The sequence below is a fragment of the Crinia signifera genome, chromosome 9, assembly GCF_055691185.1.
Source record: "Crinia signifera chromosome 9, ASM5569118v1, whole genome shotgun sequence".
Classification (NCBI taxonomy): Eukaryota; Metazoa; Chordata; class Amphibia; order Anura; family Myobatrachidae; genus Crinia; species Crinia signifera.
The window spans coordinates 49787069-49801665 of record NC_139225.1 but is presented as its reverse complement, the minus strand read 5'-3'; the positions used below and the strand labels follow the sequence as shown (position 1 = coordinate 49801665).

Here is a 14597-nt window from a genome sequence, read left to right as displayed (position 1 = left end):
TACGGCTTCCAATGGGAAGCTTTTCTGACAGCTCTGCTTCTATGGCTGTAGATGATGCAGTCCTTATAAGCCGCATGGAAAAGCTGGGGGCATGATTTTACCCCCACCAGCAGTAAGGGTCATCTATGGGCTGCGATGTCAGGATTTTTACAGGTAGGAACCACCATTGGTTATGGATCTGTCAATAACCAATGACGATGTTGCACCTGCAAAAAGATCAAAAGGAATGCTCATGTAGGGTTGATGATCTATTCTAGATCTAAAGGCCCTTACGTGATTTTTTAAAAGTCATCACTCTTCAGGGCCCTTCTGAGTAATATATATATATATTTTTTTTTTTAAACAGGTAGCATGTGTATGCTCAATGTCCTTATTGATGTGATCTCCCATGTATCGTTAACAATCCCATTTGCTGAACATGCAGGTCAACTTTAACTACTGTATATAGCCAATGACCTGCATGTACACTCAATATAGTTTGCCCATGAGTTTACAGCAAAATATCACTTATGGAGCATATTGGCTATTGTGTATGGGGCTTTATTCTCATTGATCTATTTGCTGTCAGTGCCCAATCACTTTTGTCTACATAGTGTTTTATTTTTTTAACAAACACATTGCGCCAATTTCATCATTTGTCTGAATAAAGACGTTGGGACCTATGTTTTCTATAGGTGACTGCAGCGTTCTGTGATTGGGCAGGGTGGGTGGTGAGGATGTGTGCATTTGTACTGGGATATTGAAGCTTGCTGTGAGAGCAGTGGGATCGTCGATAATCCCTGGTGTGGGGAAGTATAAATGAAGATTTCAGTCCTAGTAAATTTCAATGCCAAGAATATAAGTCCCAGCAAGGTGCTGCGTCCCGCTACCTGCTGCTTACCCCTTGGTTGCTGTAGTACAGGGGCGAAGAGTCCTGATGTTGACCTGAATCTCTGGCCGGAGCAGGTGTCCACTCTGTGAGACAAGCCTGCCCGGCTCCACAGCACGCTGGTGTGTGAGACTTTGGGATTCTGTTTTCGCGAGTGTTCGACAGACTGGGGTCATCACTGCGACTGTGCGCTCGACTCCCAGATAGGAGGAGGCTCTACATGGTGACAGGGATGTCAATTCTGGTAGTGGGTGCGATGCTGATGAGGTACCAACGCGTTTCAGCCTGTCTGCCTTTTCTAGGGTTAGCATGATGTCTATCAAGCCTAAGGGAGGGGGAGAGTTGTTTGTAATTGTCTGTAATTTGTTTGCATGCACTTTTTCAGATGTCTCTAGGAGATGATTACAAGCAGCTCTCCCCCTTCCTTGGGCTTTATAGACATCATGCTCCACCTATCAGCACCTATTAATGAATGCACACACCCACTCAACTACATGCATAAAAAATCCTATGTGAACGAACACTGGTAACCAACACAAGCCAGCTGAACACCTGCCTGACCACTGACCAACAAGCGGTACCTCAAGATTAGTGGAGATTCAGTGGAGGATGAAGTATTCTGTGTCCTCCTGATTCCCTCCTGTGGGAGACATAACCAGTGTGCTAGTTATAACCTAAGCGGGGATGAATTGGGTAATTCAGTACTCGAAAAGAATCTAGGAGTCCAAATAGACAACAAATAGTTGCTCAATGTAATATAGCAACTAAAAAGGCCAATAAAACTCTAGCATGTATTAAAAGGGGCATGGAAACTAGGGATTCAAAAGTAATTATGCCTCTGTACAAATCATTGGTTAGACCGCACCTCGAATACGGAGTACAATTCTGGGCCCCACACTATAAAAAGGACATAGAATTAGAAAAAATCCAAAGAAGAGCAAATAAGCTTATTAGGGGAATGGAGAATTTAAGCTACGAGGAGAGATTAAGCAAGCTGGGACTATTTACACTAGAGAAGAGACGTTTAAGGGGGGACATTCTTAACATGTACAAATATATCAGGGGCCAATATAAGGAACTGTCAAACACCCTTTTTTCTGCTAGACAGGAATCTAGGACGAGAGGGCACGAGTTTAGATTAGAAGAAAAAAGATTTTGTTCATCTAGAAGAAAACATTTCTTTACAGTCAGAACAGTCAAACGTTGGAACTCTCTTCCTGAAGAAGTGGTGTCGGTAGACACTATAAATACATTTAAAATAAGGTTGGATAAACATTTACTGGTTAAAAACATCGACGGGTACGAATAAGTAACATAATCTGTCTTTAAAATATCAGAACATACTATACAACAAGGGATTAGCTACTAAAAACATAGGTTGAACTAGATGGACGCAAGTCTTTATTCAGCCTCACCTACTATGTAACTATGTAAAATCGAACTCTCTCTGCACGTGTTACATCTGCCCCACCTGCAGTGCACATGGTTTTGCCCATTTTCCAAACAAATTTGTTCTGATCTCAGATCTGAATAAGGCCCCTTGTATATATGTAGCTGTGCTCTGGGCGATTTTCCAAGATTTCTTTCATTTTATTTGCTTTCACTTTTCTTGGTAGGAAAGAGTGGGGCCTAGAGCCTTTTCTTCCACCATCCCTCTTGCAGGTCTACAAGGAAAAATCCCTCAGAAAGGCATTAGCACAACATCTCAAGATTCACCAAAATCAGTTATCTGGTAACAAGGTAAGATTAATGTTAGTAAAGTTAACATGTGTGAAGCTGACTATATAGTTATGTCACAGTGTATTTTCCTATTCCATTAGGTTTCTATCATTCAGGCCAAGCTTCGTTATCTACGTATCCTTAATGAGCTTCCAACATTTGCTGGAGTCCTCTTCAACACAGTTGCCATGGTAATGTAATGCCTTCATATCTCAATCATGTTATTGTATGATATTAACATTGTATTCCATTGCTTAACTTCACTCAGTTATTCTTATTATTTCACTATTCTTTAAAATAAACTGGCTGACAGGGGCTGGCTGGCAACTTTTAGCCTAGGGGCGAGTACAGAGCACCGACCCAAAAATGGGTGTGGTCACTCAGAAGGGGGCATGCCAATAAGGTGACAGAGGGGTGAGAGGAGGTTGAGTGACCAGGAGTGAGATTATCAAGGGTTATAGGGTGAGGTGCTGGGGGGGGGGGGGGGGGGGGGGCGAAGGGGTGAGGTGATGGGGGGCGAGAGGGGCTGAGGTGGCCAGGGGTTACTTGAAAAGGGAGTGAGGCGACAGAAGGCGACAGAGACGGTGAGGTAACAGGAGAGGTGCTGGTGGGAGAAGGGGCAGAGGTGATAGAGGACAAGAAGGAGAGAGATGATGGTGGTTATGTGGTGAGGGGAAAGAGTAGTGGGTGGGGAGGTGAGACAAGTCTTCTCACCAGCATCAGCGATGAAATATGCCCCTCGTTATGCCCCTTACACATTACGCTGAACACTGTAATGCCCTTTACACAATATGTCACACATTATAATGCCACTAAGGGCCGGGGGGTCTGTGGACTGGGCACTGGTCCTGCACCCACATCCAGGTGTCTGGTGAGAGAGTGAGCGGCACAGTAAAAGAGAGTGCAGAGCAGGAAACGTGGTTAATGTCGGATCCGCAATGACAGGACAGGTACCCCAGGCCAGATTAAGTGTTAGGGGGGACCTGGAGCACTTAAGATAGGATGCCCCTCCCTTCTCTTTAACATGCTCATATATATATATATATATTAGAGCTGTAGTACCAAACCCCCTTCCCTTAATCCAGCTCTATTGGTACCTGTGTGTGTGTAGCAGGGCTCCTGCTCACCGGTGCGGCTCTTCACAGAAAGACTCTGAGTCGCTGCTGCAGATCTTCGTTGCAGATCCAGAGCCTCAACTGTTGCAGCACTGTGTAGGTAGCGGTGAGGAGTCAGAGAAGGATGTCACTTCAATCAGCTCCGGCAGCGCTGTCCCCACTGGATCATCGGCAGGGGCGGGCTGGGCTGGGGGGCAGGGTGCCATCTGCCCCCCAGGCCGCTCTGCCAGGTGTGCTGTGGGCCGTGGCCGTGTCCGAGGCCGCCTTACCGGGTTTTTTTTGCACTGCCGGCGGCCATGTTCCTGTGGTCTTTTAAAAGATGTCTGCGGCCACAGGAACATGGCTGCTCCCTCTGTATAATAATAATGCAATGATGCCACAGGCTGCTCCCCCTGTATAATATAATAATTTGTGTCATGGCATTACTATTATTATATTATACAGCGGGAGCAGCCTGTGGTGTCATTGCAATATTATTATACAGCGGGAGCAGCCTATGGTGTCATTGCATTATTAATATACAGACGGAGCAGCCTGTGGTGTCATGGCATTACTTTTATATTATACAGGGGGAGCAGCCTGTGGTGTCATAATTAGTATTATTGTACAGGGGGAACAGCCTGAAACCACAGGCTGCTCCCTCTGTATAATAATAATGCCATGACACCACAGGCTGCTCCCCCTGTATAATATAAAAGTAATGCCATGACACCACAGGCTGCTCCCTCTGTATAATAATAATAATGCAATGACGCCACAGGCTGCTCCCCCTGTATAATAATTTGTGTCATGGCATTACTATTGTTATATTATACAGCGGGAGCAGCCTGTGGTTTCATTGCATTATTATTATACAGAGGGAGCAGCCTGTGGTGTCATGGCATTAATTTTATATTATACAGGGGGAGCAGCCTGTGGTGTCATGGCATTATGCCATGACACCACAGGCTGCTCCCTCTGTATAATAATAATGCCATGACGCCACAGGCTGCTCCCCCTGTATAATTTAAAGTAATGCCATGGCACCACAGGCTGCTACCTCTGTATAATAATAATAATAATAATACAATGACGCCACAGGCTGCTCCCTCTGTATAATAATAATTATGACACCACAGGCTGCTCCCCCTGTATAATATAAAAGTAATGCCATGGCACCACAGGCTGCTCCCCCTGTATAATAATAATAATACAATGACGCCACAGGCTGCTCCCTCTGTATAATAATAATTATGACACCACAGGCTGCTCCCCCTGTATAATATAAAAGTAATGCCATAACACCACTGGCTGCTCCCTCTGTATAATATAAAAGTAATGCAATGACACCACAGGCTGCTTCCGCTGTATAATAATAATGCAATGACACCACAGGCTGCTCCCCCTGTATAATATAAAATTAATGCCATGACACCACAGGCTGCTCCCTCTGTATAATAATAATGCAATGACACCACAGGCTGCTCCCGCTGTATAATATAACAATAGTAATGCCATGACACAAATTATTATACAGGGAGAGTGGCCTGCGGTGTCATGGCATTATTATTATACAGGGAGAGCGGCCTGTGGTGTCCTGTCTTTTACGCAATGGAGCAGCCTGTGGTGTCCGGTTTTTTTACGCAAGGGTGCAGCCTGTGGTGCCGTGTTCTTTATGCAGGAGAGCAGTCTGAGGTGTCCAGTTCTTTATTTATGCATGGAAGCAGCCCATGTTGTCCTGTTTATTTATGCAAGGGAGAAGCCTGTGGTGTCCTATTCTTCATTTATGCAGGAGAGCAGCCAGTGGTGTCCTCTTATTTTTTTTATGCAGGTGAGCAGCCTGTGGCAGGGGCGGATTGGGATGCCGGGAAGCCAGGCAAATTTTCAGTGTGCCGTGTCCCGCACCCCTCTCAGTGGCCATTCTCCTACTAAGCCAGGCTGATACATACAAACCCTCAGCTGCCACAATTGGAGCTTCTGCGCATGCCCAAAATTTCAGTTAACCTGGAGCCACATGACAATAATGTGCTAGGCCAGGGGGTAGTGTCACTAATCCCCCTGCATCATATATTAGGCTGGCTGCAGGAGACTGTCCCTGTGGCAGCTGCGGCCACTCTCACTGCCATAGGTGAGCAGCTCCGCCTCCTTCAGCTACTCAAGGAGGCGGAGCTGACCAGCAATGACAGTAAGAGCTTCCGGAAGCGTCCGCAGCCAGCTGTAAGCGTGGCAGGGGGGTTGGGGGTGTGTGTGCAAAAGCCCTCCGCCGGCTAATGTGAGTTTGTGTGTGGTCACTCTCACTGCCATAGGTGAGAAGCTCCGCCTCCTTCAGCTACTCAAGGAGGCGGAGCTGACCAGCAATGACAGTAAGAGCTTCTGGAAGCGTCCGCAGCCAGCTGTAAGCGTGGCAGGGGGGTTGGGGGGGTGTGTGCAAAAGCCCTCCGCCGGCTAATGTGAGTTTGTGTGTGCCAGTGCCCAGCTTCCCCTGATCCTTGTGCGGGTATCAGCCTGCGGTGTCCTGATATTATAAAGGGGAGCAGTGTGTGGTGTCCTGTTTATTATACAGGGCAGCAGTCTGTGGTGTCCTGTTATTATACAGGACAGCAGTCTGTGGTGTCCTGTTATTATACAGGGGGAGCAGCCTGTGGTGTCCTGTTATTATACAGGGGGAGCAGCCTGTGGTGTTGTTATTATCTTTTTTTTACTAATACATATATTTTTAACGATAAATCTCCATCTTTATGATGCGCTGTTACTTATGGGCCAGTGCTCTGGCCTTGCCCCCCAGGCTAAAAGTTGCTAGTCAGCCCCTGATCATCGGGAGATTGACAGGGGCAAGCCACGGGTGGAGCTTCTCGGGAAGGGGAGGGGGAGTCGCAGCAGACAGAGGGGATTGATGACCGACTTTGCTGCTTAAGCAGCCAGTCTGCTCCCAACCTGCCTGGCCCCTCAGCTGAATCCCAGCGGTTCCTGCAGACTCCGCCACGCTGCCCCCCCCCCCCCCCCCCCCGAAGTCAACCACTGTTCAGCATCCGCTCCCCAGCCGCTGCTTGGCACTCTTTCACTGCCGCTTCTCGGCAACTCACTCCCGGCCGCGTGACTGCGCAGCTGCTGTACGGTTCACAGCCATGGACTACCAGGGCCCTTCTTGCATTTTAAAGTGGCACAATGCACTAGGTAACCGAATGGCCTGGGGGCACATGGCACCCTGCCCACCCCTGACAGTAAAGGATGAAATACTGTATATGGGCATACACTGACTTTCCCCTTTATATGCTTATAGCTGGGTTATAGTTAGTATCCTAAACCAAGCCTACTACCAGCGAACTATAGATTGGATGGTAATGAAGCCCCCCGCTTCATTCCCTTGCAGTTCTGTTTGGGAGGCACGCTTATCGTGCCTCCCAAACTAGGTTAAATAGTTCAAACTAGTAAAATAATATAAAGAAAATACTTATGACACGGAATATGTGTCATAGGTATATTCTTTGTATTATTTTAAAGCAAAATTACAGGGGAAGCACTGCCTCCCCTGCCTCCCCTGACTGCACGTCCCTGTGGGCCTGCCTAATAGGGGCTGGTTGGAGTGACCTTGGCCTGGTGTGGGCCTATTACCTGAACACCTGGAGGTCTTGGGAGGGGTGGGAGCAGTGATCATTCTAGGGTTATTTTTTTTTGTTGGGAGCCAATTAACCTGCCAGTATATTTTTGGATTATGGGAGGAAACTGGTATATATTTGGATTATTGGAGGAGTACCGGGGTAAACACATGCAAGTACGATGAGAATATACAATTTCCACACAGTTGGTGACATGGTGGGAATTAAACCCATGACCTCAGTGCTGTTAGACAGTAATGCTAACCATTACACCATTCATGTTTATGGTGTTCCTCCTACACTGGTGATCCCTTGTGTCCTGTGTATGCCCTCTCTGTATGCATATACTGTAGATTATTTAGGTGTCTACCAAAATAATACTAAGGTGATGTGTGTCTTCTATAATAAATGGTTTATTGCATATTCAACCTTACAGTATAATTTGGTGTAGTCTCAATACAAGATGCAAGGATATATATGGTGGATAATATAAAACAGAAAATAATACATACAGTATGTCAAAAATAAATAGAAGAGGGATGGAGAAAAAAAAACAATAAAGATGAAATTAGGATTGATACAGAAAAATTAAAAATTAAAACTGATAGCACGTAATAGAACAGAAAGAGTAAACGCATGCAGTAAAAATGTCAAAAGTTTTGGTCCTAGTTGTAGTGTCAGAAAAACAAAAAGTATGGTAAGCAAAGCGATTTGGTGATTTGTTCTGGAGTTCATCGGGCTTCCAATGAAAAAAGGGTTGTTTGTTGAATGCATACTCCATGTTTTGTTGAGGGTATAGAGCAGGGCTGGGCAATTGCGGCCCTCCAGATGTTGAGGAACTACACATCCCAGCAAGCCTTGCATCAGTTTCAGCATGGCCACATAGCAAAACTAATGCAAAGTATCCTGGGATGTGTAGTTCCTCAACATCTGGAGGGCCACAGTTGCCCAGCCCTGGTATAGAGATAGCTTCCTTCGTTCTTTCACAACTCAGGGGGCTCTGGACTTCTGAGTTGAGCACTTTACATCCGGCTACTTCTCAGGTTCCCCTTATGAAAAACAGGTAAATAAACAAGACATACAGGTATAATATGCACAGTGACCTCTAATAATAGGAAGTCAGGAAGCCTAAATATGCTTACTGTGAAGATTTACTTTAGAGATTCCACAGACTGGAGACTCACTTGTAGCATCATGCTTATCCCTTCGAAAATGAGCACTCAGCAGCATCTATTGCTGGGAGTAGGGCTTCCACTAGGAATTTTGGGGCCGGGGACTGATTTCACCCACCCCCTCATCTCCCCCTCCCTTCACTTACTGCCTGACTTCTGCTCCCTCATCCCCTCCTGCTGAACACCACAGGGCCTGAAGCACAGGCTTCTTCAATGCAGGACGTCCACGGCCATCACTGGCTGGTGAGCCGATCAGAGCTTGTGTACTGGCATCCTTTCTAATAGGCTAACAGTACATGAGCTCTGATTGGCTCAAAAGCTGGTGCAGCATTTTAATTGGCTACCGGCGTCCTGCATTGAAGAAGCCTGTGCTTGATTCAGTGACCAGAGCAAGGTGCATCCCCCTTAAATCACATAGCAATGCCACATCCCCTTCTAAAAGTGCCATAGGCAGATAAGCTTTCCAGTAAGTCATTGACCAGGCAATGGAAGGATGCAGGGGCATTTTTCATCCCAAAGAGCATGACCAGGAACTCAAACAGCCCTATTGGGATGATAAATGCAGACCACTTATTGGCCTCAGGTGATATTAGGATCTGCAAGAACCCTGAATGAGATCCATGTAAGTGATATAGCAGAGGAGTAACTCTGGGAGGCAATGGCGTCATCCGCCGCCGGGCTCCTGCTCCCAAGGGGGCACCTCTCCTCCCCTGCAAATTGAAATCAGTTCATTGACAGCCTTAAATATGACTTCTGTGGCTGACTTCCCCTCCTAGTAGGACCATAGACATCACACTCTCTTTATTTTAAACATGGTTTAAATCTATCCGAACCCTGACCCAACAATTTATATGGTCTCGTAAAAAACCCAGAATTAAACGAGAAGTCCTGACGAGAAGTACCCAAAAAGAGGGATTTCAGCTACCAGATATAAAAAATTGCTATCATGCTATACAGATGGGGCAGGTTCCATCCTGGCTGGCGGATCGCCAGAACGTCTGCGCTGGCGACCCGCCAGCAGCAGCACCAGCGAATACACTGAGACGCGCGTGCGTCTCAGTCTCCGTCGCCAGCGCAACGGAAACCCTGTCCGTCTCCGCCTCAGGGAGACGGACAGGGTTAGGGGGGGATGCGGGCAGGCGGCGGGGACCCCGGGTTACAGCCGGCAAGCCGGCGGGGACCCGGGGGAATGGATGGAAGCGCCGCCGGAAGGGGACGCGCGTGCATCTCGTGCGCGCGCGTCCCCTTCTCACCATCGCCATGGCGCTGGCGGGGGATGGCGGCTGGCGACGCCAGCGCCATCCCCTGCCAAGATGGGACCTACCCCATCTGTATGTCACAGACCCACCGGTCGCCTGCTCCGATACGTCAGTCTGAGCAGCTCCGGCCGTGACTGGGGTTCACTTTGGACTCTTGGGTCCTTTACTTGAGGTACACTACCACCAGCCAAAACCTGATTTTAGCGCTTGAAACTGCGCAAGGGGCGGCTTGGCTCGCACCTGACCGCACAATATAATATACAAATGGTAACACGCTGGAGCATTCTCTTCTGAGGCTAATGAGTCTTAAGAACACAGAACCAGGACTGAGAATATGTATTATTTATTCCTAGAAATACTACAGAGCTTTAGAAAATAGTTACAAGATATTACAATGATTTTAAAAGTACACACAAGATTAAATGCAATTTCAGAAATAAAATAAAAGGGAAAAATTACAGAACCGTATTTTACACTTAAGTACCAATCCTGACATGGGGGGGTTCTCCACAAGAAATCTCTGGTCGCTTACAGCCTGTTTGCTACACCCCCAGGTAGTGACACTGACCATAGAGAGAAGTAGCTTAGTTATACCTTACAAACTCCCTCATCCCTCCCACCCTTTGGATTTGACTCTTTCCATGCTGAAGGAATGTGGAAGGTCCCTGGCAATGTATCTTCTACAGTCTGCTGTTTTCAAAGTGATTGATCCTCCTTCCTTATCCAGTGAGATGCATAGCAGACAGGCTTCACTGATAAGAGATCTGAAGGACGGGGACAATTTCTAACCTCCTCTTCTGGACCATGGTTTATGAGGGGTCTCAGATCTTATCTTACATCCTAACTCCAGAGGAGTCCACAGATGTCAAACAGAGGGAATACAGGCCTCAAACTCAAACCAGGGTCACCTACAGTTTACCCACATAATAAAAGACATGTCCTGATTCCAATACTCACAGGAGACATAAGTTTACAACAATATCAGACATACATTGATCGAACAGATAATCATAACAGGAGGCATACGTTAATTTGATCGATCACCTGATCTGATCGTTACACTATATATCTAAACAGGGTACTAGACTGGAATAGAAGTCGAAGCAACAAACAATGGGTGGAATTAGAGGGAGTCTGTGTCCATCAATATCCTGAAATATTTCCCTGGCTTCCTAAGCTCCCTAAACCGCCACCTTCCCACCCGACTATCCCCCCTACCCTAGCTGTCTGGAAATTTCTATGAGGCAACCCTATCATCTCTTCCGTATTTGGTCTATTGACTTCTTTCCTGTACAACCCAGACTTCCAACCGGGGTTGAACATTCCCGATTTCTCCCAATGGGCATTAGAGGGACTTTTTAGAGTAGGTCAGGTGATGGTTGGCTCAGGTATGTGTTCGTTTTCAGATATACAGGCAAAATGGGAAGTCCCTTCTAGAGATTTCTGGAAGTTCCTTCAGGTTCGACACTTCCTGCAAACAAGCTCTAGAGCCACACTGTCCTTCCGAGAACTGACCTTCTTCTAAAGACTCTGCGGAGCTACATGCGACCCCACCCACACGATCTCAATGTTATACAAACTCCTTCAAAACTCAAGTAACGATACATCCACAACATACACCCGAGCCTAAGAACGAGATCTAGGCCTAACCATTTCTAACAAAGAATGGGAATCCATCTTCCTAAAAGCCCACGCCAGTTCTGTTTGCATCCAAACAAGGGAAACCCAATACAAAATAATTATGCGTTGGTACTGACACCCATCTATCTTACATGCCATGAACCCGAGCATCTCGGCAAATTGTTGGAGGTGCGGAAAGGCCACTGGAACTCTCCTACACATATGGTGGGAATGCCCGCTAATTACCCGCTTTTGGACCGATGTTATTGAGACCTCACAAAAAATAATCCATATCTCCCTTCCCGCAGCTCCTGCCTACTAGCTGCTGAACCTATCCCCCACCCTGCTTTCCTCCTACAAAACTTCTGCTCAGACACCTTGGTAACGCTGCAAGAGCAGCCATACCAGTCCTATGGAAATCCACAATCCCTCCCACACGCAAATCCTGGTTCACCAAAATTTACCATTACATGTCCATGGAAGACGTTTTACTATCATCAGTGGACAAACACTCAGACTTTGCAGCCATATGGCTTCCCTGGCTGGATTATAAATCTTCACAGGAATACAAAGATTCTATTAGTAGGTAAGTCAGCTGGATCCAGTTTCGGACTATATTAGCCTCAATTTGCCTTTGTCACTCTATACTCGGGAAAGGTCAGACCCTCCCCTCCCCCCCTCTTTATCCCCCTCTCTCTTCTTCCCCTCTCTCCCGATACCCCCCCCCCCTCTTAACCTCATGTTCCCCAATCTGTCTGCACTAATGCAAATACCCACATCGACCTATTCTTTCTGTGTCTCAAATTATTGCATTTAAACAATTTCATAGACCTTTGAGGACCTTATTAAGAGCAGTTACGCGATTGTTTACTGTTGACAACTGTAAGCCTCGCTGTGCCGAGATGAGCAGACTTTTTGCATAATTCAATGTTTCAATGTTTGCATCCCCTGTTTTTTCTTACAATATTCAATAAAAACTGATTATACAAAAAAAAAGAATTGGGGGGCCGTAACTTGCCTTGCCTTAGAACATATGCTATAGCAGCCAATTATCGCATTGCGATATATTGGATATCAGACACTGACACTTTTGTTAACTTTTCTGAGGAACAGAGTTTTGTTTCTGACATCAATTTAGTCTCATTATTACATTGGACCCCCCCCAGACTCTTCTAGACGCAATGAGAAGCAATGTCCTTCTTAACACCACCTGCACAGCATGGAGACTAGTTAGTTCGCTATGCACGCTCCCAGATGTACATCTATCTTTCTTCCTTTGTGGGGCAACCCCAGTTTCCCACCTAATCAATTTACAAATGTTTTTAGATCTTGGCATCTAGGAGGCCTCAAATATTACAAATCCTGCGTTTGTCCCTTATAAGGGGTAATGTTTTGTGGGATAATGTGCTATAAAGGGCATTATTACTGTGTGGCATATTGTGAATAAGGGGCTCTACTATATGGCATAACATGTATAAGCGGCACTAATGTGTGGTGTAATGCAACTAAGGGGTATTTATCAGTGGCGCAATGTGGATAAGGATGCACTACTCTGTGATAATTTGAATTGCTGATTTAAACGTAATACTGCAGCTTTCTGTTTATTATATTTTTGGACTTATCTCTAAAAAAATGGATGGATTCCACTAATGGCCTGATTCAGATCGGGTCACTATTCAACGATTTTCACAAATCTGCACATGCGCGCTTGAAAAAACTTAAACTACGATTGCTTGCAATCGTAGTTTAAGTTCTGATGGGGGTTAGTAACTGGGACAGCAGCAGAATGTTGGGGGGGGCAGGCTGCTCTGGGGGAGGGCCTACAGTGGCTGCGACCCTAAACATGTCTTGCCTGTGTCGCCAGGAAGCATCGGTAATGTGTAAAAGCTTTGCTGTGTAGCGAAGTGTTTGCACTTTAGCGATGTGCCCACAAAATTTTGCAGACACATTTTGGGGAGGGACCTAGCAAGCAGGATGGGCCTTGCGCTGTACTGGGTACCCCCCCCTGCAGATTATCACCACCAGTCTGAATCAGGCCCCAAATAGTGTTATGTAAAGTTGCTCGACAAACAGAAAGAAGTCAATCATTTATATTATTTATGTGTCCATGTTTACTTTAGGATGAGAAAACTCTAGCAACTACACTACTTGTTGGTCCCCGGCATGGAATCAGCCATGTAATTGATTTGAAGACCAATCTTACAACAGTCTTATTTGAGTTCAGCCAAGTGACAAAGGTCCAGTTGTTCAGAGAATCCCAAGGAGTGGCGCGTGTGGAGACAAGTGTCACTGACACTAAGGTATGAAAAATATGTATTTTAGTTTCAATTTTTTTTATTGAGATTTTCACATAGTAAGGAACACATAAAGTGTGAACAAAAATGTGGGTTAAGATACTGTATATAAACAAAGTTACAATGCAATTGTCTGTCACAGGAATCTTGCCGTATACAGACTAGATAATAAAAGTCGATTATAGTGAATAAACCATTTTGTAACAGATCTATCACCTTCTTCCCAAACAGTACTGAGCGGTAATAAGGATAAAAAAATCAATACACAAACTTGGGGGGGAGGGACTTTCTATATATTGGACTATATACACAGACATGAATGGGAAAGAGTAAGACAAGTGGAACTTAACCCGGTAAGTACATTGTTCCGAAAACTAATTGGCTGACTGGGAGTGAGACCTTTTCCAGACCAGGGCAGGTGATTTCCAAGAGGAGGTAAAGGTTATCCTCAAAGGCAGTCATCGTCCAGCGAACCCTTCAGGCAAGACCTTGTGGTTGTATTCAAGTGATATTGCCCTGATAAGATCCTATGTCAAATGTTGGGGGTCTTTTTGCTATAAAAAGGAGGAATCTGCAGGGAGTGTGGGTAGGATCTTTTATTTTTGATGCTGGTCTAAGGAGTCGATGAGGGCTTCCCATTTCTTTAAAAACTTAAGAGGTGTGAGGTGGTTACCTAATAAAACAGTTTGTTTATCAAACAGCATTAGTTGTAGTAATTTATCTTTGAGTTCTCTAAAGGAGGGGGTTGAGGATGATAGTATGAATCAATATGGCTTAATGACGAGGAGTTGTTTGAAATGATGGGGGGAGAGGCCAGTTGGAGACGTTTAAGCAAAGACAAGCTAAGGGATCTATTGTCAATCCAGTACAAAATATGGTATTGATAAAATGATGGGGAGGATTTCAGTTTTGCTGATGTTTACTTTGTAGCCGCAGAAGGTGCTGAAGGAGTTTATAACCTCCATGATGACAGGG

General features: G+C 45.7%; 1 protein-coding gene across 14 annotated transcripts in view; it reads left to right on the top strand.

Moving 5' to 3' along the window:
- The window catches only part of FRMPD3 (FERM and PDZ domain containing 3), a 527068-nt gene that overhangs the window by 424368 nt on the left and 88103 nt on the right, over nucleotides 1-14597 (top strand). For all 14 annotated transcript variants that reach the window (XM_083159058.1, XM_083159052.1, XM_083159061.1 and 11 more), the window contains 3 exons: nucleotides 2485-2608; nucleotides 2689-2778; nucleotides 13449-13628. In XM_083159058.1, the coding sequence (XP_083015184.1) occupies nucleotides 2485-2608; nucleotides 2689-2778; nucleotides 13449-13628 (394 nt within the window). The remainder of the gene's footprint in view (nucleotides 1-2484; nucleotides 2609-2688; nucleotides 2779-13448; nucleotides 13629-14597) is intronic.